We start from the raw sequence: 26027 nt of genomic DNA, 5'->3' as shown, positions 1-26027 counted from the left end.
TAAATGATCAGATTGGAATATGTTACCATTATATAAATTAATTTGCTATTACAGTACATTTTGCAAGCCTAAACTTCTTTGCATGTGATCAACATGGCATTTAAATTTTATAATTCACATTTAATAGTAACAGCAAATACATTTTCAGTGCTTACTTTGTGCTAGTCTCTGTTCTAAGTATCATTATATGACTTTGTCTCATTCTCACACTAACTCTGTGAGGGGACTTGTCCTCGTTTTACCAAGGAGAAAGTGAAGCTCAGGGAACCTGGCCCAGGCACAGAGGTAGGAAGTGCCTGGGGCAGAATTTGAACCCTTAGAATCTATGTCCAGGGAACAGGCTCTCACCTCAGTCCTGGGCTGCCCTTCATTTACTCTTAGATTTCTGTAGTGCAGTTTTTACTAAACATACTGCTCCTTATATACCCTAGAATTCCTGCAGTGCAGGATTATCTGAAGACCACCTGTGTCACAATCACTTGATAAAGATGTGAATTTTAGGTAATATCCCAGACCAACTGAATAGAAATTTTGAGGACCAATGCCTAGAAATCTGTTTTGGTAACATGCTCCCCGAGAAATTCTAAGTCACCACAGTTTGGCTGTGACTTCCAGAGTGAAGATTTCTTTCTAAGCATTTCTAGTAAGCTTAAGGTTCCCATCTGAGAAAAAAATGGAAATGATATATCTATACCTGTAGGATGTTCTATAGCATTTCTGTTTCTAAATAGGTCAACGTTTAATTGAATGAAATCTGTATCACGTTTAATAGGAGCAATCATATGGGGGAAAACAAACTTGCTTGAGCAATGGTGAATGGAGATACTCAAAGTACAATATGCATTACTGTTTCATTTTAATCAAGCATGATTATTATGGTCTTTAAAATTATAACCTCAAGTCTTTCATATATATCAGTTTTATTGAGATAAAATCTACATGGCATAAAATTCACCCATTTTAAGTTTATAATTCAATGGTTTTTAAATAGTCACAGGGTTGAGTGCCTAGCAAAATGATCAATTTCAGAATGTTTTTTTCATCATCCTAACAAAAAACCCTATACCTATTAGCAGACACTTCCCATTCTTGCCTCCCTTCAGTCTAAGGAAATCACTAATCTACTTTCTGTTTCTATAGGTTTGACTAGTCTGGACATTTCATATAAATGGAATAATATAATACATTTCAAATAAGTGGAATCACAACAATATATGGTCTTCTGTGACTGGTTTCTTTCACCTAACATAATTTTTAAAGGTTTGTCTATGTTGTAACATGTATCAGTCCTTTGTTCCCTTTTACTGTTGAATAATATTCTATTTTATAAATGTTTCACATTCTATTTACCCATTAATCAGTTGACAAACATTTGTGTTGTTTACACTTTTTGGCTATTGTGAATAATGTAGCCATGAACATTCACATACCAGTTTTGTTTTGTTTTTTCCCAAGACAGGGTCTTACTCTGTTGCCCAGGCTGGAGTGCACTGGTGCAATCTCAGCTCTCTGCAGCCTCGATCTCCCAAGCTTGAGCAATCCTCGTCCCTCAGCCCCACAAGTAGCTGGGACTACAGGTGTGCACCACCATGCCTGGCTAATTTTTTATTTTTTGTAGCGACGGGGTTTCATCATGTTGCCCAGGCTGGTCTTGAACTCTTGAACTCAACTGATCTGCCCACCTTGGCCTGCCAAACTTCTGGGATGACAGGCATGAGCCACCATACCCAGCCATGTACAAGTTTTCCAATGTGCATAAGTTCTGTGGTCTTTTGGCTATATATCTAGGAGTGGAATTGCTGGATCACATAACTCTTGCTTAACCTTTTGAGGAACTGCCAAATTGTTTTTTAAAGCAGCTACACCATTTCACATTCCCATCAGCAGTGTATATGGCTTATAACTTCTCAACGTTTTTGTTAGCATTTACTATTATCTGGCTTTTTTATTCTAGCTATCCTAGTAGACATGATGTAGTGGCTCATTTTGGATTTGATTTGCTTTTCCCTGATGACTAATGACACTGAACATCTTTTCTCATTGGCCATTTGTATATCTTCTTTGGAGAAATGATATTCGAATCCTTTGCCTACTTTTAATGGGATTATTTATCTTTTATCATTAAGTTTAAAAATTATATATTCTAGATAAAAGTCCCTTGAAAAGTCTCTTGGTTTGTAAATATTTTCTGCCATTCTGTGAGTTGTCTTTTCATTTCTTTTTTTTTTTTTGAGACAGTCTTGCTTTGTTGCCCAGGCTGGAGTGCAGTGGCATGACCTTTGCTCACTGCAACCTCTGCTTCCCAGGTTCAAGTGATTCTCATGATTCTTATGCCTCAGCCTATTGAGTAGGTGGGGTTACAGGCAAATGCTACCATACCCAGGTAATTTTTTGTATTTTGTATTTTTGGCTAAGCTTGTCTTGAACTTCTGGCCTCAAATGATCCACCCACCTCAGCCTCCCAAAGTGCTGGAGTTACAGGCATGAACCACTGCGCCCAGCTGTCTTTTCTTTTCTTTTCATTTCTTGATGCTATCCTTTGAAGGATACTTTCTTGATACTTATCTTCAACCTTATTTTTGTTACAATGAAGTTGTTATGAGTTAGATGGTGTCCTCCAAAATTTATCTGTTAAATTTACAATCCCCAATATTTCAGAATGTGATGTTATTTGAAATAGGGTTGTGCAGATGTAATTAGTTAATATAAGGTCATTTTGGAGTAGGGTGGGCTTCCAATCCAATGTGACTAGTGTCCTTATTAAAAGAGGAAGTTTGGACACAGATATGCACACAAGAAAAATGTCATGTGAACACTAGGGTTACCTGCCACAAGCCTAGGGTCTATTAGAGAGGCCTAAAACAGATCCTTCCCTCGTGCCTTTAGTGGGAGTATGGTCCTACCTACCAACCCCTTGATATTGGACTTATAGCTTCCATAACTATGAGACAATAAATTTCTGTGGTTTAAGTCATTCAGAATGCACTAGGTTTTACAGGAGCCCTAGTGTTAGAATAGGTAGCCAGGCAGACATGAGCAAGGCAGCAGAACTCCCGACACATGTCTACTATTTTAGAGACGCAATTGTTAAACCGTCTTCCTGCCAGTGCCAGGGAAAGGCAATCTCCTAATAGATAGAAACCCCCTGAAGCTGGTGATCAGCAGCTTCGCAATAAGGTCTCAGGAGTTGGGTAAGAGGACTCAAGCGTGCGCACTAAGAGGCAAAGGGCATGTAAAAAGTATATGACCTTCCTCTAGGATTGCTCAACTGGTAAGGGCAAAACAACTCAAGTGAGCATGTGTACAACTTCAGTAAGGTGATCCCTCCCTAGTGCTGGCAGGTCACTGCACATGCAGACAGCCCACCCCAAGGGAAAAATCAAGGGAGGAGACACAGAAATCCTGGCACCATGCCAGTGTGTAAAACCCCAAGTCGAGGGCCCAACAGTGCACTTGGATCTCTCAAGTCACTCACTTGGCCCTCTTGTAAGTGTGCTTTACTTCCTTTCATTCCTGCTCTAAAACTTTTTGATAAACTTTCACTCCTGCTCTGAAAGTTGCCTCGGTTTCTCTGCCTTATGCCCCTCAGCAGAATTCTTTCCTCCAAGAAGGCAATAATAGAGGCTCTGCAGACCTGACAGATTTGCCATTGCTAACACTAGCAAACTAATACAGATGCTTGAAATAACAGTTAGATCTACCTTCCTCCCTCCCTTCCTTCCTTCTTTTCTTCCCTCTTTTTTCTTTCTTTCCCTTCTTTCCTTCCTTTTTTCATGAGATGGGACCTCACTCTGTCACCCATGCTGGAGTGCAGTAGCATGATCTTAGCTCACTGCAACCTCTGCCTCCTCCATTAAGTGATTCTCTCACCTCAGCCTCCTGAGTAGCTGGGACTACAGGCATGCCTGGCATAAGTTCTCAGGATCGTCTGGGGCTCTGTAATGGGTGGTGGCCACTCATATTTAGCTCAGAATAAATCTTTTTAAATATTTCACAGAGTTTGGTTCTTTTCATTGACAATAATATACCATTTCTTGGTTTGTAATCCTAATTATATTAATCAATTATATAAAAAGTACATTGTATTTAATGGCTCTGTCTTTACTTTTCCTATATAAGTGCCTTAGTGTTTTAAAAAAATTAATATCAAAGTATTATTAAAATATGTCATTGTTTATCATCTTTGGTGAACATTTAGGTTGCCTGCCTGACATTGTGGTTGCTTAACTCCTGTAAACTAAAAATAAATTTCTAAGCCTTCCAAGTGACTGAACAGACCATGCCTTGGCCAACAGGACCCCAGAGTAACCTTGAAAACTAAATTCTGATTCATAACAGGATACTTGGGTCAAACAAGCCTCATTATACTTCTTCCTCAATATTCATGATTAGCCTGTCTTCCCTAAGTACTAACCAGAAACCAGCCCTTTTGAAAGATTTCACCACTGATATCAACCAGCCATCTAATGTTGCCTCTAGTTTTTTGCCTAAGAGACAACCACATGGAGTGGTTCTGTCCTATCTCCAGAGAATGCACAGTAAGAGTTTTCATGTCCTCTGCTTCATTTTTTGATGTCAGAGGGCTGAAAACTACCCTCAGATCATGCTAACATTGCCTTATTTTTTGCGCATGGGACCCATGAAGGGGCATGAAGCTCCATTGCACATGTACATATTTATCCCTTCATAAATATTCATGATTCCTCCTATAGCTTATTGAATATGTATATTTGACCACCCTGCTAAGCATAAATTCCTATTCTCTTTGCCCCTCTTTCAGAGTGTCTGTTTCTGGCTTCTGGCTATGAGGTCAGCCTGCCAGCATGGCCACCCTACATGCTGCAACCCTTCATGAGAAATAAATTTCCTTTCCAAGTTTGTGAACCTCATCATTCTTCAGTTGACTCCCCTTTTCCTTTCTGAATGGAAATGGTTTTGTTCAAATACCCTCTCCTCCCATATGAAACAAGGAAGGTGATCTGAAACTCAGCACATTTAGGCTGTACTTTGTATAAGAAACTAGTAATGGTGTTACCATGTCATGTGAACTCTGGACTTACCTGCCACAAGCAGGTTACTGGTTCTTGAGTTCCCAATGCAATAGAAATTGACATAAGGCCAAAAGAGTTTCATTTGACAAGGCCTTCATGGTTGGACGCAAGGGAGGTAGCATGAAAGAGAGAATTTCCTGACTGACTCCCCAAATAGAGCTAGTAGTGCAGGAACTGACATCGGGGTAAGGTATGCAGGCTGAACTGGGCAAAGCACATGATGGGTAGGCTATGCGGGTCAACATTACCTGGTTGCTATGGTTATCTTGAGTAATGGGCCACCTGATGGGCTGGCCAGAGGCAACAAGGCTGTAAATCAATTGTTTAGCATTCCTTCCATAGCAAGGACACTCCACAACCTTGGTCATCTCCTAAGGCTGGTTCTGGGAATTCTTTTTTTTTTTCCAGACAGGGTCTTCCTATGTTGCCCAAGCTGGAGTGCAGTGGTGTGATCGCTGCTCACTGCAGCCTCCACCTCCCAGGTTCAACCAGTCCTCCCACCTTAGCCTCCTGAGAAGATGGGACCACAGGGACAGACCACCATGCTTGGCTAATTTTTCAGTTTTTTGTAGAAACAAGGTCTTGCTGTGGCATACAGGCTGTTCTTGAACTTCTGGGCTCAAGCAATCCTCCTGCCTTGGCCTCTCAAAGTGCTGGAATTGCAGGTGTGAGTCATTATGCCTAGTCTAGTTCCTGGAATTCTTTAAGTAAAAGGCATGGTTAAAACATCACGGCATCAGTGAGGTAGTGTTGGAGGTTTTGTCGTCAGTGGGGATGCATGAAAGAATGCTCTAGTTGGGGTGAGGTGAAGCCAAGCCCCCTTCCTACTGTGTCTCAATTGTGACGTCATTTTCATTTCCTGTGACTGGTGTACAAATTGCAAAGTACAGTTTTAGTAAATCAGACCTAAGGAGAATTCTAGTGGGGAATTTCTGAGAAAAGCCTCCCCTGCTCTCAAGAAAGACACACAGAAGAGTAAGTTCCTTCTTCCTCCCCTGCTGCAGCCAACTTTTGACCATATGGTAGTCTAGGCTTTGGGAAATTGCTCAAATAGAGGACTGAAGAGTGGGGAGAGGTAAGTTGGGCTCTTGATGAAGTTGGTGAGCTATAACTGAAGATTGTCTTATCTCTGGACTTGTTATGTGAAATGATAAATGTTTAAGCTAGTTTTACTCAGAGTTTTGTCTTTGGTAGCCCAAAGAATCAACTAGTATATCACTGTTCTTTCCAAATAATAACCTTTCATTTTTTTTTGCCTGTGTCTTTTGGCTAATGCCTAAGCTCTACAAGAACTTTATTAGATAATTATTATTCTGTGCTCTAAACTTTTCTTGATTTAACTTCAAACATTACTAATTAATGCAGTGTATGTGTGCTGCAGATGGGTTACAAAGGCAATGAGATATTGAGTCCTTCAGTCCTTCGGATGGCTGGAAATCTTATGAGGGTCAGATTTGTCCTGGCAGGAAGCAGCTTCCATTTATTCAAGACTGCTGAACAAATAACATTTTCAAAGGTGTTCACTGAATTACTGTTGCTGCTTATTTCAAAATAATTAGATCATTTAGTAGGGCTGAATCCAAATTCCCTATGGAATATATCAACTAATTAAGTCGGAATATTTTATTAAACAATTAATGGAATAAACTTCTAATAGCTGAAATTAGCTATATTTCCATCTATGCCATATCCCTTTGCTGAATTGTTGTCATTGACTCCAATTTGCTTGTGGAAATTGGGAGGCAACAGAAAACTCTGACACATGGATTTAGAACACAGATGGTCCGAGTTCTGGTCCATGCCTGCTCCTGGATAGTGAGTAAATATTCTACCCTCTCTAGACAGTAGTTCCCTCCTCATCTGTTAAATGTGAGGCTCAGATTTGCTGATCTATGTTTCACCAAGTGTTTTATTTTGATAAAAATATTCTTATATTCATTGATTATCAAGTTTGTCAGTTCTTTATAAACAAATGCAATTTTTTTTCAGGGTGCTTATATTTTTTCCTGTCATGCTATTTATTATGTATTATAATTAACTCTCCAATTTATTGGTTTTCAAATGTTGAATAGTAGACCACGATGATTCTGAAGACAGTAGATGGATATAGCAGACAATGTCACATTATTTCATTTGATAATGAATAGTAACTTCATAATAATTTAAAGTGTCATATTCTTAAACTAAAGAGGAAGTTCTGTGTGGGAGGATAGGCAGGTGTTAAAGATAAAAACATAATGGGTTTTGGTTGTGAAATTAGGCTCTATGAAGTCAAATGTAAAGCAGTTTCCAACGAGGCAAAACAAACTTTATTATTATTCTTTGGCTCCTAGGTAGCATTCTGAAATATTTTGACGTTTTGGTTTACTATTCTTACTTCCGATACAAAACCATGTCTTTTTTCTGTTGTTTTGTTTTGAGATGGAGTCTTGCTCTGTTGTCCAGACTGGAGTGCAGTGGTGTTATCTCAGCTCATTGCAACCTCTTCCTCTGGGGTTCAAGCCATTCTCATGCCTCAGCTTCTCATGCCTCAGCCTCCCGAAGAGCTGGGATTATAAGTGTGTACCACCACGTCTGGCTAATTTTATTTTTTTGTATTTTTACATGTCTGTAAAGGGTCCTTTATGTCTTGTGGGTGTGAAGGAATGGAAGGGGTGGGAGACAAGAGGTAGGCAAAGAAATTATTTGTCTCTTTGTTAAAAAAATTTCAAAAAGACCATAATGATCCACCTATAGTTGCTAGTGCATTTTTACCACAAAAGTCTGCAGAGTTGGGGTATTTAAAACAGAACACTAGGTAACATGTTTCACACTCAAAAGCATGATACGACCCTTTACAGGTGAGGTGAGGTGAGGCAATTTAACAAGCTGCAGTGTTTTAAATATCTCCTATACTAAATGCTTTGGTTGCAAAAGTAACTCCAAGGGAACATGACATGACCTAAAATATAGAGAGAAGAGTGTTATTTAAGCAATACAATGTGTGAAGTATGTTAACAAAATCTAGCCCTGCATATACTATATAATTTCTGAACTGGGATATATCAGCCCCTATGGTTCACTATTTTTGGTTCTGAAATGCCAGTACAAGGGGCCAGTCTAAGGGCTCTGATTACCTTACACATTAGGGAGATAGCAGCTCTGAGGTATCATATGATACAGACACCTTTTCTGTACTGATCAAACACATCATTCAGTATGGAGTCATTAACTGAAAGGGTTTGCAGCAGTGGAAGTGAACTTAAAAACTCTCAACACCACTACGTCCATTCACTTATTCATGCAAAAATTATTTACTGTATACTTACCCAGGCGTTGGTGATACAGCCTTAAAAAAGATAAAGACTCTGCTCTCACAGAGCTTGCATTCTTGAGAGGGAGGCTGATAATAAACAACAAATTCAAAACATTGTTTCAGACAGTGTGAGTGCTGAGAAGGAAATAAAGCAAAGCCAAGGCTTTATAGTGCAGACCGTGTTTGTGGCTATTTTACATGTATAGTCAGAGAAGGGTTCTTTGCAGAGGTGACATTTGAGCCGAGACATAAATGACAAGATGGAATCAGTAGGCAAAGCACTAAGCAGAAGAAACAGTTGTGCGAGGAGCGTGCAAAAGGTATGATTAACAATGATGGATGGAACTTGGCGACTTCCAAGAACAACATGAAGGCCTCTGTGGCCAAAACATGGTAAGCATGTGCTGATGCGGACCCAGAGTTGGGCAAGGAGTTTCATTTTTATTCTAAGTGTAGCTGGTATCCGCTGGAAGTTTCAAGTAGGCGCGTATTGTGGGGGATGTAATACAATAGACAGTTTAAAATACAGTATTGCACTTTGACTTAGTGCTGGTCAAACAACACCCTGACCGTCCCTCTTTGCTCAGGCTGTTTGCGCTCGCCGCGGCTTGTTTGTCCCTGGCACCCTGTTGACAGCCTCGGAGCGTGTGACAGTTGGCAGGCGCAGTGAGGTGCAGCTCGAGCCAAGTCGCTGCAGGGGCCGGGGCTGAGGGATGGGAAGAGGCAGAGGAGGCGGTGGTGGCGTGCTCGGAGGGCGGTGGCCTCTGCGGCGAGGGTGGTGGCTATGCGCACACCGAAAGGGGGAAAAGGAAGCGGGCCCCGACCAGCCTTCTCGGGGTTCGCGGGGCCCTTGGCGGTTCGGCCCCGGAGGTTACAGGGGCTGTCCGATTTGGCACTGTTAACAATGGTGGCTTGGGGCTAGAGGCAATGGCGAGAGTGCCAGGGAGCAGAGGTGACTAGGGAAGTTTCGGTTTCTCGGGCCTAGCACCGCGGAGCCTCGCTGCGGGCCCCAGCGGTGTCACCCCGGGAACCGCAGGTGTTGATTTAAGGCTCGGAACAGGCGGGCCTTCTGCCCACATCCTGCTGCGTCCGCGGCCCTGGCAGGACGATCCGGCGCCGGGTTTTGTCATCCGCCCGCACCTAGAGGCCGCGCCCGCAGCCGCGAGTCGGGGGACTGGACTCCTGGGCGCCCTCGGCCCAGCAGGGTCCCCGCCTTCTCTTCCGTCTCCTCCCCACCACCCGCAAGGGACAGTCGGTTGCGGGCGGACATCTCTGCAGAAAATATCTACAGCGCCCGCTCCCTCCGTCCTTGGAGAAGTGATCCCTCCGCGGCTAATCTCCCCAAGGAAACCGGCGATTCGCAGTTTGGATAGCGACCTTCGCCCGCAGGTTCCTGCTCTGCCTTCAGACCTCGGCTTCAGTGGCACCTGCTCAGCGAGGCATCTCCTCACCACGCCATCCGAATTAGCTACCCACTCACTGGGCATCACATCACTCGATTTAATGCGCAGCAGGGCATTGACTTTACACTGGTGTGTCTTCTGTGTTTATTTATGATCTGTTTCTGGAATGACCGTTCCTGGGACTGGGACCCTGTTTTTCCGGCGCAGTGCACGTGGCTCGGAGTCCAGGATCGGGCGGGTCGCAGTAGGGCCCCGCATTTGTTGAGTGACTGAACTTGGTTCCCCTCCCGGGAGGGCGCCGCAGCCAGGGCCGCTTCAGGTAGGGGCGGGACTTTCCGGGTCCCGCCCCAGGCCCCGCCCCCAACGCGAACCCCGCTCCTTCCTGGCCCTTCCGCGGAGCCTCCGGGGGTCGGACTGTGCTTTTCCCTCTAGCTTCCTAGCTCTTTCTGCAGCCGCCGCGAAAACCCGGAACGGCGGAACCATCGAGCAGTGGAGCGGCGACGCCCCTCGCGGCACCTCCCCGGCAGCCCTCCGAGGCCGCGCTGGGCATGCTCAGTCGGCAGGGCCGCCTCAGCTCTCGGAGTAGGAAGCTCGGGCGCTCGGGCTGTGAGGAGCCGCGGCGGGGGTAAAATGGAGCCCTTCACCAATGGTGAGTGGGCGGCCGAGGCACCTGGACACGGGCTCTCTAGAGCCCCGAGGGCCGTGGGCAGTCGTGACACGCGGAGTCGGGCTGCAGCCATCTTCCCCCCGCCGGCTTACCACGAGGGCTGGGGGAGGCAGGGAGATGGGATCTTGGGGAGGCAGGGAAATGGGACTTGGGGGGGCGGGCGGCGGCCTTTGCTGGGCCCCGGGCTCGCGTGAAGGTCAGCGCCGCCGCCGCAAGCCCGGGGTGCGGCCGGTGGGCGAACCTCAAAGTTTGGGCTGCTGCGCGCAGAGGAGTGGGCATCGGGAAAGTTGGCAGTTCAGGTTTGCCCCGGGAGGAAGCGGTGTCGGCCCGACTCCTGCAGGAGCGTTAAGCTGTGGCCGCTGCCCAACCCAACTTTTGTGGGGCGCCCGGAGCTGTCCCACTGCCCTTCAGTGAGCTGCCGGTGTGACTTTTCCTACCAGGGCGGGGGTGGGGGAGAGGGTGGGAGGCTTGTTGTGGAAGGAAGGGAAACTTCAAGAAAGGCTCGCTCACCCGACTCGGGGCCTCAGAGATGCCTGACCGCAGTGCCATCCTCCTGGCCCCGCCAAGGCACTCCGCAGGGCCACCATGCTTCCCCCTCACCGGCTGCAGGTCCCATCAGTTATTCAGTCGAAGACTTGTTAATGTCAAGGGTCCGTCACGGTGATAACCACAGTGTGACAGGAAGCGAGAGTCAACGCAGGGAGCCTGCCTGCACCCTGCCGGTAGCCACTGCCCTTTACTGAACCGGGAGCATAAATCCTACCCTAGTTAAAACGATAGCTTTTGTTCTGACCACAGGTGCCAGAGTCACAATATAGGGGTGAGATGTTTTACCATTTTGCGGCGCTGAGTGTGTGGATTTCCTTTTAAGATAGAAAGTAGGAAAACTGCCAGTAAGGGAAACAACTCACTAAAATTAGAGGATTCACTCTCTGGTTTGACATGTTTTCCTGAGGGTGGTTGGTTACTTCAGGTGGAGTATCGCTTTCAAAGGCTCCACTGTCTATCACTGTATAGGTATGTTAGTTGCCACCCAAGGGCAGACAGATATTGTCCATTATATCCCAAATCCCAGCCAGACTTTGTTGTATGCTGCGCTTCATTGATGGGGCTGCGAACTACTGATTATATTCTCCCTTCTCCTAATGTAGAATGCTTTATTCTACTGCCATCTTTCTGTCTGTACTGTTTAATTAGGCTTACTGATAAGAACTTTAATTCTGAATTTTCTTTCTCATTCAGGTCCTATTTGTAATTACTAAGACTCAAAGAATAGTCTGGTGAAGTTACTCGAAAAATTAAGGAAGGTTTGAGCTAAAAGGAACTATAGAGACCATCTAGTACTTCAGTGTAAAATATGTTAAATACAAGTTGTTAGTCCTTACAAGTGATTATTCAAGGGTTTATTCTTTGTTCTTGGTAGAATGCTTGGAGTTACCATGTTTGTAGGATTTTAAATGTTAAATATCTCTGTGACAAGGCTGACTCACCCATTTGGTCAAGATTAGTGCTAGCTGATTTGCTGAACCTTTGCTTACAATTATTAAAGCACTTTTTCGAGTTTCAAAACTGGGGTCTTTTCTCTCATAGAATATGCTTCTAGATATGGGTATTTGCAAATTGTCACATTTGGGAGGACAATGGAAAAATCCCACAGAAGAGAACAAAGAAAGAAGCAATGCTTCGACTTTCATGTAGGAAACTGTATTTTTGATTCTTTCCTATCTGTCTTTCAGAGTTGATGCTGGAGACAGCTTGGCAGTGCATAATTTTGGTTAACGTAGCAATCATTCTTTGGAACCTTATTTAGCATCCTTTTACAAGGAAAATAGAAGTGACAACATCTACAGTCAACAATAAATTCGATGTTAGCAATTTGAAGTGCATTTCAAGTTTAAGATGGACAGGGTATTTATTTGAAAACTTGAAGAATTGTAGAATTTTCTAGTGTTTTCAAACGACGTGGTACAGTAGACAGTTACATACTTCATCCTTCTGAGTACAAAAAATATGCATATATAATGCTCTTATTGGTCTGGGTGTGACGATGCAGAGTATTTCATTATCCACAGAATTTATGATTGCAAGATTTTTCAAGCCTGGTATTGGATTTTGTTACACGTTCATCCTCTTTTAATGGAATTTTTCTCACTTAACGCTTTCTCATGTATCCCTGTATATGTAGAGAGGTGTGGGAGCTTAACAAAAAACAGTTTCAGTAATTTAGGACTGCATATCTTTTAGTTAAAATCTTGTTAGTGGTTCCACCTACTGACTGATACATTTGTAAAGAAAGTGAATGTAGTTTATATCTTGTCCCTCTGACCTTCAACACTCATCTGTTTTCTGTCCAAAGTTGCTACTGGTATGACCTATTTTTGTTGGGCCCTGCTCACTCTCTACCTGTTGATAATTGATTCTTTTGATGAATATCCTATGTTAACCTGTTCAGGGAACATACTTCTACAATCCACTTAAAATGCATATCCCCAGAAAGGGCTTATAAGGATGGATCTTAGTGCTAGGAATTCCCATTTAGGTCAGGATCGATTTTTGGCTTTGTCCTTGGGAAAAATTGCTATTATGTTGAAGTCTGGACATCTGGTCTGAGTTTGGATCTTTGGTGGCTTTTTTATGATGAGAGATATGCTGGACCAGTACTTAAGATTGTTTTGGCAATAATGACTATGTCTTGTTAGGCAGGTGGAGGTAAACTGTTAGGTAATAGTGATTTGTATATTAAAAAACAAACAAACAAAAATTGAAGGCAACTATGTTTTTTGATAGAGGTATTAGATTAAGGTAAATTATTTGATGTTTATCCAGCTTTTTTGTCATCATTTGTATGCAGGGTTGGTATATTTCGGAAAATCTTAAATTCATGTTAATAAATGCAAATGCCAAGGTTCACCCTCAGAATCTGATTGAAGAGGTCTGAGTATACATGGAATATATACTAGAAATTATGTATACTTTCTTTCTTTCTTTTTGAGACACAGCCTCACTGTGTTGCCCAGACTGGAGTGCGGTGGCATGATCTCGGCTCACTCTAATCTCCGCCTCCCGGTTCAAGCAATCCTCCTGCCTCAATCTCCCAGGTAGCTGGGATTACAGACACACACTACCATGCCCAGCTAATTTTTGTATTTCTAGTAGAGACAGAGTTTTCACCATGTTGGCCAGGCTGGTCTCAAACTCCTGGCCTCAAGTGATCTGACCACCCTAGCCTCCCAAAGTGCTGGGATTATGGGCATGAGTCACTGTGCCCAGCCCAAAGTATATATACTTTCTAGTTTGTGATATATTCTAAAGTAAATCTAGTGGTTGGTATTTTGAGGTCACAGAACCGAAAACATAATTTAAAGTTTTTTGTTTTTTTAATATGAACATAGGTCCCATGAATCACTTTATTACCACAGCGTGGTGCATAATCAAACAAGGAGGACTTAACTGTCTTAAAAAGTTATTTTTGTTTTCATTTTCAGATTGGTATCCAATTGAAAGTATTTTTCAACTTCCAAAAAGGGAAGTCTGGACAACAAATGAGATATTTGTGGCTTGTAACACAGTATAAAATTGTGATTCCATCTTTTAATCTTACACATGACAATTGCTCTATAGGTATGCATGTCTTTCTTAAAAAACTTTTTAGCATTACTTCTCAAAAATGTGAGCATACCACGTATTGTTTTTATTTTTCTCTTGCTCTAAGGTAAATTTCCACATTGAAAGAAAACCCTTAAGAAATTGGAACTTGTAATTTCTCTGTGTGATGAAATATAAATTAAAACCTGTTTTTATCTAAGTTTTTTTTATTTGGGGAAAAGAAGACTATTTGGAATCAAGTGTTAGCATCACTAATAATCTAGGGTTAAAGCTGTAGCTAGAAACAGCCCAGTTTTTAACTGGAAACTAGTAGTAGAAAAGTTCTTTGCTATTACCAGTTTCCAAAGAGTGTCTTGATACATGCATGAAAACAGCATATTTTAGAAACTCTTATAACCAGTGATTATCATTTACCTGTTTATATTATATTTATCATATAGCCTGAAAGATATATAACCAAAAAGATTGGTTGTAAGGAAATTGTATAGAAAATAAGTAAGGGGTAATTTTCTGCTCAGTAATTCAGTCGTACACCCATCTTTTAAATGTCTACTCACAAGTAGATTTTCTGCTAGGCACAGTTACATTTAAAAAAAAATACAAACTTGTCATCAGATAATGCGTACCTAAATAAGAGAAATGAATTGAAGAACCTAGTTTTGTTTTCATGCTAATATGAAAATATGGACACACAGAAGAAAAGCGCAATAAAGCTTTGTCTAAGACAGTATTTTAATTATGAAATAAATGTACAGAAACTTGTTCATAACTGTATAACTTCTGTTACCATAGGCTCACATGTTTACTAATTTAGTGTAATAGTCCCACTAGGAAACAGCAGTGTTAACCCACTCCATGAAAACATTAGAAACTTGAGATGTGGAAGAATTTAGCCAAGATTACTCCAGACGTTGGGATGGACCTAGATGTGGCCTGTGGTTCTTGGCAGTTCAGGTGAGGTCAGTGCAGCTATGTTTTGCCAATTAGTTACTTCATATCTTGAAAACTGTAGGGCAGCGGTCCCCAACCTTTTTGGGACCAGAGACCAGTTTCATGGAAGACTGTTTTTCCACTGACCAGGGTCGGGGGTATGTATACTTTCTAGTTTGTGATATATTCTAAAGGGAAGAAGGTTTCGGGAAGACTCACATGTGTTACATTTATTGTGCACTTTATTTTGATTATTGTTACATTGTAATATATAATGAAATAATCATACAACTCACCTTAATGTAGAATCAGTGGGAGTCCTGAGCTTGTTTTCATGCAACTAGGCAGTCTAGTCTGGGGGTGATGGGAGACAGTGACAGATCACTAGGCATTCGATTCTCATAAGGAGCGCTCAACCTAGATCCCTTGCATGTGCAGTTCACAGTAGGGTTCACGCTGCTATGAGAATTCTTACGCCACCACTGATCTGACAGGAGGTGGAGCTCAGGTGGTAATGCTATGGGAAGTGACTGTAAATAGAGATGAAGCTTCACTTGTTTGCCTGCTACTCACCTCCTGCCTGCTCTGCGGCCCGGTTCCTAACAGGCCACAGACTGGTACTGTCTATGGCCTGGGGGTTGGGGATCCCTACTGTAGGGGGCTAGAGTTGAGCTGATACTACTAGGCCTTTCCATAATATAATTGGAGCAACCAGAAAGATAGTCTTTTTTTCTTTTCTTTTCTTTTTAAATTTGAATCTCTAGATATGAAACTTTTCTGAAAGTTTGCAAGAAACCAGAATTGAGAATGGAGAGAAATTTTGGAGCCCTTGTGGTGATACAGTTCTTTTAATATCTAGATCTTGACCTAGATCTACATCTGGCTGTTGTAGATAGGGTTGCTCATTGCCTTGGTGTTTCTGGATATTAAATGGAACATCAGGAGTTCCCTGAATCCATGGAAGGGTGGACAGGATTCCCTTGTAACCGCATCCATTGTTGTAATCCATTTGTGATTGTCCTAACGGCACCCGAAGGACTTTGCATTTTACAAAGGCATTTAGAGAAAATTGGAAGAGGAGAGTCAATGATGGAGATGAAAAAAATGGGGAGATTTGGGGGTATGGGAAGAAGCTGATAGACAGAGATTTTCAAAATGGTCATGCCTTGATCTTCGCAAGTCTTTGGCTCAGAAATGAGCTTCGGTTGGAGGGCAGGACACAGTTGTATGAAGTTGAAGATAGAGTCCAGGTTGGAAGAGTGTAGGTAGGTGGATCTAGTTGGATTAATGGAATTGAAGGGTCAGGGGTTGAATGAGTTAAGATTGGCATTTGGGAGCCTTGGCAAGAGATAGAACAGGAATTTAAGCATGTTGTCTTTTCTCTTTCATAGTCAGAAAATTCATAGTCACTTGTAAGTTGGGACTGTTCACTTTCCTGAATGTTTTAGGTTTAAAGAAAAAATATAACTCTTTGATAAACATGCTTGTAGGTGGTGCGGAGTTGTGGTGAGCCTGCTCTTGCTCCTGACTCACTGTTGTTGGCTCTCACCAAGAAACAGCTTGGTCAGGAGATAAAGAAAAATGCCCTTGGAGCCAGAGGTGGCAGTTTGCCAAATTAGAATCACTCTAACGAGCTGCAACTTAAAATCCTTGGAGAAGGTGTGTGCTGACTTGATCAGTAGAGCAAAGGAAAAGAATCTCAAAGTGAAAGGACCAGTTTGCATGCCTACGGAAACTTTGAGAAGCATTACAAGAAAAATTTCTTATGAAGGTTCTGAGACATGGCATTGTTTCCAGATGAGAATCCACATGTGACTCACTGACTTGCACAGTCTTTCTGAAATTGTCAAGCAGATTACTTCTATCATTATTGAGCCGGGAGTTGAGGTTGAAGTCACCATTGCAGATGCTTAAGTCAATTATTTTTAATAAACGATTACCAGTTGTTAAAAAAAAAAAGCTATGGAGAGCTATCTACCTTTTGGGGCTACCATGGTAGCAGTCATTTACTAATCTCTTTTTGCGGGGGCGGGGGTGTGGGGACAGGGTCTTGCCTGCCTGGAGTGCAATGGCATGGTCACGGCACTGCAGCCTTGACTTCTCAGGATCAAGCGATTCTCCTGCCTCAGCCTCCCGAGTAACTGGGACCACAGGTGCACACCACCATGCCTGGCTAATTTTTGTATTTTTTTGTCAAGATGGAGTTTCTCCATGTTGGCCAAGATGATGTTGAACTCCTGGGCTCCAGCGATCCACCTGTCTTGGCCTCCCCAAGTGCTGAGACTATAGGTGTGAGCCAGTACAGCAGCCCTGTGGCCACCTTACTATATAGTCTGGCTTTGCTTCACTTTTCTACTGGTGTTTGTGATAAAACAATGAACCAATTAATTTTTTTTTAAAAATTCCATCCTTAGCATCTAAATGAGGAGGAAACCAGATCATTTGCCAAATAAGGAAAATTCAAGCTTCCAAGGGAGTTTCAAAAAACAATGGAGAATCAAGTTCAATTGTAGGAGACTTTTTGAAATTCTCTTTCTTCTAGTACATATTGCTTAATGAAGGTACTCCTGGGTATTCCACGTATTTAAAAAATGTAGTCACTGAAACAGAATCAGTTATCTGAATTTCTCTAGATTGTGGGGCTCAGAGTCTTCTCCAGCCTCAGATACTCTTAGGGAGGCCAAGCCAATGATCTGCAGTGAAGGAAATTAAAGAAGGCTTCCTGGTGTTTCTGCTGGAGAAAGCTTCTTCACCTGAGGGAACAGAAGAATGAGGAGTGCAATGAGGAAAGGATGCCTCTATGGGTTGGGTGTGCACCTTTCCTCTTGCAGCAAATGATGACCAGCGCTATTTTGTCAAATTTAAAACAGTTGATAGTATGTTCATCAATGAAACATCATTACATTGTCAATGAAAAGAGTCAAACTCTGTAAAGTTTTTAAAGAGGTTTATTCTGAGGCAAATAATGTGTGACCAAGGCCCAAAGCATAGTCTTAAGAAGTCCTGAGAACCTGTGCCTAACATGGTTGGGTTACAGCTTGATTTTATACATTTCAGGGAGATAGAAATTATAGGCAGACAACAGCCAATACATGTGAAATGTACACTGACTGAGTCTGGAAAGGTAGGACAACTCAAAGCAGGGACTTCTATTCCAGATCATAGGTGGATTCAAAGATTTCAAAGATTTTCTTTTTTCTTTTTCTTATTTTTGCTTTTTTTGGAGACAGAGTCTTAACTCTGTCGCCCAGGCTTTAGTGCAGTGGTGCAATCTCGACTCACTGCTAACTTCACCTCCCAGTTTCAAGCAATTCTTATGCCTCAGCCTCCTGGGTAGCTTGGATTACAGACATGTTGCACCCAGCTAATTTTTGTGTGTCTGTGTTTTTTTTAGTAGAGATAAGGTTTTGCCGTGTTGCCCGGGCTGGTCTCAAACTCCTAACCTCAAGTGATCACCCACCTCTTCCTCCCAAAGTGCTGGGATTTCATATAGGCATGAGCCACCACATTTGGTCACATTCAAAGATTTTCTGATTGGCAGTTGGTCGAAAGAATTAAGTTGTTATCTAAAGACCTCGAATCCATAGAAAGAAGTCTTTGGGTTAAGATAAGGTAAGGGGTTGTGGAGACCAAGGTTCTTATTTATATAGATTAAGACTCCACATAGCAGGCTTTAAGAGAATAGATGGTTATCTCTTATCAGAACCTAAAAGGTGATAGACTCTTAGTTAAATCTTTCCTGGATCGAAAAACAACCTGAGGTGGTACAGTGGCTCACAACTGTAATCCTAGCACTTTGGAAGACCAAGGCAGGAAGACTGATTGAGCTTAGGAGTTCAAGACCAGCCTGGGCAACATAGGGAAAGCCCATCTCTATAAAGAATTTAAATTTTTAAAAAAAAATTAGCCAGGTGTGATGCTATGCACCTGTGGTCCAAGCTGCTTGGGAGGCTGAGGTGGGAGGATTGCTTTAGCCCAGGTAAGGTGGAAGTGAGCTGTGATCACGCCACTGCCCTGCAGCCTGGGCAACAGAGTGAGACCCTATCTCAAAAAAAAAAGAAAAAGACCGGAAAGGTCTTTTTCTATAGTGTTCCACACAAGAGACAGCTTTGCAGGGCCATTTCAAAATAAGTCTAAGAAATATTTTGGGGTAAAATACCTCTATTTCTTTCAGAGCCTGCTATCTGTTGTGTGATGTTGTGCTAGACTCAATTTGGAATTTGGCATTTTATTTCTATCAAGAGTCTGTTTTGTCAGTCTTAAGATCTCTGTTTTAATGTTAATGCTGGCCAGTTATGCCAGAATTCCAAAAGGAGGAGAGTATAATGAGGTGTGTCTGACTCCCCTTCCCATCATAGACTGAGCTAATTTTTCATGTTTATTTTGGAATAATGTTTATTTGGAATGCCCTCGGCCCTCCAAGAGGAGGGGTCCGTTCAGTAAGTTGAGGGGCCTAGAATTTTATTTTTGGTTTACAAAATCATTCCAATATACTCTTCAGAGGAAAAGTGCATAGAGATTCATGGGAATGATTGAGGAGGGCTCAATCAAAAGATGTTTAAAATATCTTTGAGACTACTCAAACTGAACAATTGAGTATTGGGTATTAGTGGGAATAAGAAATGCACGGCTCTTTAAAGCAACAGCCTCACTTCTATCTACATCAGTACAGGATACTGAGAGGCTTGGTAACTTTCCATTTGTAGGAAGCACACAGAAAAATAATTGAATATGGGAAAGAAGGTCTATTCTGACTTGGGGATCAGATAATAGAATGTGTTGAGTTAGATTTCCATCTACATGTTCACTAAAGTGGGGCTAGCTTTGTTAAGTCCAGTTGTTCATTGCAGTTGGGTACATAGTTCTGTTTTAATTAATTACCAATTCAGAAAATACTACTGAGATAAAGACTTGAAGAATTTATGCATGGAATCTTTTCTTGGCACATCACTGAATGACAGCGACCATTACTAGAAAAAATGTAGTTATAATTCCAGCCTTTTGACTAATCCATCACTCATTTTTTTAAGTTGGTTAATGATAAGCAAGCTGGCCCTCAGTCAGTTGTAAATTGTTGACTAAGTTGTTACTCTAAAGGCTTGAGACTGTCATATACCTGATGTTTTATCAGTCTGATGAGTTATGTGGAAAAGTATTTCAAAAAAATTATCAGCAAAATAATTTTTTGTTCAGATCCCTCTGAGATCTGGCATATAAATGTATTTACCAACTGAGATATTTTTTAACTCACAAATTTTCTGTATACATTGAAGAGTTCTTATAAATTTCCTTTGCAGATCCTATTCAGTGATATGCATTCTCTGTTAAATAACTCACAGATACTCATTATGCCTAATGTAATTTTTCATTATGAATGAGGAATTATAAGTTAAGATGTTCTTTTAAGACTATAGTATATCCAATTGATGGAGTTTAAAAATAAACTTTTCATCTTTAGATCTCATGAAGGTATTTGCAGCTATACAGATTTGCCCGAGAGATTAATAAGCATAAATATTTTGGCATCATTAACAATTTAAATTACTTTTTATTGCTAAATGTTTCTAAGAGGGGCTGTAAGCATTATTAAAGACTGGCACCTATATTGTGAGAAAATATTTAAGAAATACTTTGCCACAAGAACAGAAGATCAAACACCACATGTTGTTGAACAATGAGAATACATGGACACAGGGAGGGGAGCATCACACATTGGGGTCCGTTGTGGGGGATAGGGAAGGGACAGTGGCGGTGGGGAGGTTGGAGAGTGATAATGTGGGGAGAAATGCCACATATAGGTGACAGGGGTGGGGGATGGAGGCAGCAAACCCCATTGCCATGTATGTACCTATGCAACAGTCCTGCATGATTTGTACATGTACCCCAGAACCTAAAGTATAATTTAAAAAAAAAAAAAAGAAGCAAGTGAAAGAAAAATGATTCCATTTAAAATGGCAGAAGTCCTGTCACTTTGGGAGGCTGAGGCAGGAGGATCACTTGAGCCCAGGAGTTCGAGACCAGCCTAGGCTACACAGCAAGACTCTGCCCTACAGAAAAAAATAAAATAAACAAATAGATAGATAGATAAAATTAAAAAAAAAAAAAAAAAGAAATACTCTGCCAGGTAAAGATTTTTTGTTAATTTGATTGGGGGTGACAAGTTTGATATAAATATAAATGTAAATAATTTAACCTAGGAAAAGAAAAAGAAAATTGAAAATTTGAGCTAAAATAATTTGATTTTACCTTCAACAAGGTTATTGGCTGTCTTTCAAGTAACTAAAAGAGCATATCTTTACGTGAATTTTAAGCATGGTCATATGATTAATAGAAGGATAAAGCAATCCAATGCTCTCAGTATTTATTTCCTTGCTATTTGTCTGTTTTTTAGTTCATGGAATATCATGTTATACTTGGTAATTTGATGCTTTTTAGATGTCCTTTAGGTAGATTTTTAACCACAGTACTTCCTCTGTAGTATTGACAATGTGTTTGTCCCTCTGTGGCATCGACAATGCCTAATTGTTCAGTAGAACTCCGTGGTTATTTATAATTAGAACTTTGTACATTATTATAGATTTTTTATCTTAGTTGTATATTCCACTGCAGATAGCAACCAGAAAACTAAATACAAAAATATGTATCTAAATAGAGAATGTGATATATACAAAAAAAGTCTTGGGAGATGAGTACTTTGGGCTTAATTCTGTTTTATTGAAACCAGAGAATAATAGGATTCAAATCCACGTAATTTTTTTTCTTTTTTTTATTTTCCCATTTTTCTCTTTTGAACTTTTTCCTTTTTATGTTATGTTAGTAATTTGTTCTTCATCTCTTTTTATCACCAAGATGAAAAATACAGCAAAGCATAAATCTTTTTTCAGGTCACCATGCTTCATTCTTCTTCTTTTATTGGGGATGGGGCAGTGGGGATCCAGAAATAAGCATAGTGTAAAAATTTTAATACAGATTCTTTTTTTTTTTTTTTTTTTTGATATGGAGTCTCACTGTGTCACCCAGGCTGGAATGCAGTGATGTAATCTTGGCTCACTGCAAACTCCCCCTCCCAGATTCAAGCAGTTCTTTGCCTCAGCCTCCTGAGTAGGTGTAATTACAGGTGTGCACCACCATGCGCAGCTAGTTTTTGTATTTTTAGTAGAGACAGGATTTCACTTTTCTGGCCCACCTGGTCTTGAACTCTTGACCCCAGGTGATCTGCGCTTCTCGGCCTCCCAAAGTGCAGGGATTAGAGATATGAGCCACCACACCCAGCCAGATTCTTCTTGCATACTGTTTTAAGCTGCTTCAGTTAATAAGTATTTTTATTTGTTTTGCTTTTGACTTGTGCTCATGTATATTTTTAAAAATATAATTGTTTTTTAAAAGATGCCCTCCCAAATAAATACATTAAATTCATTCAAATAATAACTTTACTATATGATAACTTGTTCTAAGCTTCATTCTTAAATATTTGTACAAATATTAATGTAGTATGGTTCCTGATTTTGAGGAGCTTACATTCTTGTGGAATTATTTTTTTTAAAGATTATTGATATGAACATACAAACTTGCATACTCTCCAAAAACCATGAGACTTTTAGAATTGTAGGTGTAGTCCCATACCTTTTACTTCAATACATTTGATTTTTCTACTTTTTTTTTTTGGAATCTCTCCATTTTGGAGATCTCTCTATATAAATCTGCCTTATTTTGTTAAGACTACTGCAAAGTATAGTATAATAGTGAAGTGAACAGTTCAGACAGCCACATTCATTCTTTTTATTCACTAGCTCTCTGATTCTTAAGGATATTACCAGATTGTTTTCATATCTTTAGTTAAAAACCTAAAAAATACATTCAAAACTCAAAACTTTTTTGAAATTAGCAATAGTCTAAGATACATGGTAGTTTGAGCATATTGCAGCCATAGTGAGTTTTTGAAAAGCTGGGCACTAACAGTATTTCTTGGATTCTAATTCTTTATTAAGGGCTTGAGTCCCTTATAGGAGGACTCTTTCCATTTCATATTTATTAACAATTATGAATTTGCAACACTTTCATGGAACTGTGGCCTAAAGCAGGTGTCCCCAACTTCCATGCCAAGGATCCTTCCTAGGAACTGGGCTGCGCAGCAGATGAGCAATGGGCAAGCAAGCATTACCGCCTGAGCGCCTCCTCCTGTCAGATCAGGGTAGCATTAGATTCCCATAGGAGCATGAACCCTTTTGTGAACTGCACATTTGAGGGATCTAGGCTGCACACTCCTTATGAGAATTTAATGCCTGATGATCTGAGGTAGAACAATTTCATCCCCAAATCATCATCTCTTCATGCCCCTGCCTCCGTCACTCTCCCCCACACCCCGTCCGTGAAAAATTGTCTTCCACAAAACCAGTCCCTCGTACCAAAAAGGTTGGGAGCCACTGCCCTAAAGAGTAGAGGAACTGTATATTCTTATATCCAGTTTAATTCTGGCCCTGGTATGCTTTCATGGTTCCTTCAAGAAAATATAATGTGCAGCACCTCATTATTCATACAGAATAATTCAAACTATACTTAATACTTGCTCTAAGGCTGAAATAGAACTTGTTTCAGCCTTAGAGCAAGTATTAAGTATAGTTTAATACTTGTTAGGTAGAGCTGAAATAGCAGTTTAAGATCAAAAGGTACAGTGTTAACATGAAGATACAGAATGAGGATATTTCATTAACTAATAACAAGGCCTGTGTGTCATAAGCATCAAACAGGAATACAAACAGACATAGCTATAATGTGTGTTTAAGTTCAGACTTATTTTGCTGTGCTTCCTTAAAGGAAACTTAATAAGCTAGTTTTACTAACAGATTTTTATTTCTGCTAGTGACTGTGACATCCTTACGTTATCATTATTTTTTTGCTGAATCAATGTAACTTGGCAGCAGCTTTTGGCTCTGAGAGCCTATTATGAATTATGCAATTCCCTACCTACACTCTACCATGAGTCTCTGGATCTGTTTTTTTTCCCTCACAAAGACAATATTTTGAACTGAAATGTATAAACTAGTGATTTTGACCGAATAGTAAGGTATGTAAAGAATAATCCTTTAACTATTTGGTGGCTATATGGGTAGATTACATGGGAACAGAATAGCAGCATTCCTCACCTTGGACAATTGTTCCTGGGAAACCTTGAGATAAAGAGATTATACCTTCTCACAGAAATAAGTTATTGGAGTCTACATTTCTGCCCAAGGATGCTCAAAGAAGCATAAATAGTATGTATGAAAGCAGAGGTACTACTTGTTTAGGACTCCATTTTCTAAATGGTTAAAACGATATTTTGAGTTTTATATAAAGAATGTACATGCTTGTTCAGCCAAAAACCATTAATTACATATTGCAGGCAAAAAACAGATCCTTTATATTTGCTACTATGGTTGGCCTCTAACATAGTGTTTTGTTGCATACATATTAGATGCTCAGTAAATGTTATCTGAAAGCAATACCACTTCAAACAACTCCAAAACAAACACTTAACAGTTTTGTTTGTACTCTTATAGGTCAGTCTGTCTGTCCTTCTGTCTTCCCTCCCTCTCTTCCTTTCCTCTCTCCCTCCTTTCCTTCATCCTCCCCCTCACCTTTCCTTTTCCTATAAACTTTTCCATAGCAAATAGAGTAATTCCAAATCATTTTTTGGAATATTCTTATTAGTGTTCATTCAGCTTCTCTTTCCACCGAAATGAATTCATTGAGTACTTGGAGTATTTCAAACCCTATGCTTTGTACAGAGAAGACAGTGCTAAATAAGAAACCCTCTCAGTGTTAGAGGGAAAGGAAGATGATGTGGAGGGAGGGAGTCTCTTACTCTGAAGCATTTTAAAAATCAACATTAAAGAGGGACCCAACATTTTCCTCCTTTCTTCTTTCATCTTATTTCATAGCTAGAGAGCGGCTATGCATTTGAGACCTAAGTGGTGCAATTAAATCAATTTCTCTTCCTACAGTGCTGCAAGGACTTCTGGCTGACCTGTATTGGGGCACTTTGCCTTTCATTAGAGAGCTATGAAAACAATTCCCAAGCCAATTAGATTCATCTTTGAAAAAGAAATTTCCTAATATACCATATTGGTGAGAAGGCAATTAATGGGTCACATACAAGCCTTTGTATAGCCTTATGGGAAGAGTAAAGGTTAAGCTATGTCGTGGCTGTCAGCTTGGCAAAGCCACTGAAAGGCAGGACTCTATTAGTTGACATAGCAAAATATTAATAACTAGTGTTATGAGTTAGTTGTAGTATGAGCTGAGGTATGAAAGCATGAATTTTAGACCTAACACTATCCATGAGGAAAAAAAGTAGATGTTTCTGTACTGATGTTAATCAAAGGTCAAAAATCAAATGACATTTTGAGGAAAAAAACAAACCTAAATAACTCATTAATGGCCATACAAATTGAAGTGTGTGATACTATGAAGATATTGATTCACTACTTCCTTTCCCATTAAGAAAATCTCCATTTCTCTCTCCCTAACCCTTAGTGTATTTATAGAGTAATTATATGGGAACAGAGTATAAGCGGTGTATTAGTCTGTTCTGGCTGTTAGAATGAATCAGACTGGGTGGCTTCAACAACAGAAATTAATTTTCTTATAGTTCTGGAGGCTAGTAGCCTAAGACCAAGGCCACCAAGGTTAGTTTCTGGTGAGGGCTCTTTCTCACTTGCAGAATGCTACCTTCTTGCTGTGTCCTCGCACGGTCTTTGTTCTATGCAGCTGTAGAGAGAGTGAACTTTGCCGTTTTTTTCTCTTTTTCCAAGGACACCAATCCTATTGGATTAGGGCCCTACCTTTATGACCTAATTGAGCCTTAATTACCTTCTTAAAAGCCCTATCTCCAAATGCAGTCAGATTGGGGGTTTAGTGCTTTAATATATGAATTTGCAGGGGTGGATACAGCTCTGTGTCATAGGAGCCTTCAGTTTAGACAATTTCTGTAAACCTCAGGGTAAAGAAAATTATTGTTTCACTGGAATAAGTTATTGGCGTTTACATTCCTGCCTGAGGATGTTAAAAGAAGCATATATGATTAAGTTAAATTT

At 40.7% G+C, this 26027-nt stretch overlaps 1 protein-coding gene and 2 long non-coding RNA genes across 8 annotated transcripts in view; 1 reads left to right on the top strand and 2 right to left on the bottom strand.

Moving 5' to 3' along the window:
• The first annotated feature begins 5953 nt into the window (after positions 1 to 5953).
• The window catches only part of LNPEP (leucyl and cystinyl aminopeptidase), a 109716-nt gene continuing 89642 nt past the window's right edge, over positions 5954 to 26027 (top strand). For 2 of the 5 annotated variants that reach the window (XM_002744784.6, XM_054252104.2), the window contains exon 1: positions 9570 to 10398. In XM_002744784.6, coding sequence (XP_002744830.4) covers positions 10380 to 10398 — 19 coding nt within the window. In that variant the 5' untranslated portion in view covers positions 9570 to 10379. Of the gene's footprint in view, positions 6127 to 8467; positions 8740 to 9471; positions 10399 to 26027 lie in introns of those variants that run through there. The other 3 variants (XM_054252107.2, XM_017969767.4, XM_054252105.2) reach the window with 3 other exon arrangements.
• Positions 7349 to 11092, bottom strand: LOC128931344 (uncharacterized). Its single transcript, XR_008479616.2, has 3 exons — positions 10927 to 11092; positions 8360 to 8433; positions 7349 to 7992 (listed from the first exon to the last, which is right to left on the bottom strand). It is a non-coding gene; the product is annotated as an uncharacterized LOC128931344 (long non-coding RNA).
• LOC103791487 (uncharacterized) overlaps positions 16442 to 26027 on the bottom strand; it is a 76236-nt gene continuing 66650 nt past the window's right edge. For both annotated transcript variants that reach the window (XR_004739780.3, XR_013532208.1), the window contains one exon: positions 16442 to 17705. This is a non-coding gene — a long non-coding RNA (uncharacterized LOC103791487). The remainder of the gene's footprint in view (positions 17706 to 26027) is intronic.

The sequence above is a fragment of the Callithrix jacchus genome, chromosome 2 (genome assembly GCF_049354715.1).
Source record: "Callithrix jacchus isolate 240 chromosome 2, calJac240_pri, whole genome shotgun sequence".
Classification (NCBI taxonomy): domain Eukaryota; kingdom Metazoa; phylum Chordata; class Mammalia; order Primates; family Cebidae; genus Callithrix; species Callithrix jacchus.
The sequence above is the reverse complement of the archived record's forward strand: the minus strand, read 5'-3'. Positions and strand labels throughout refer to the sequence as shown.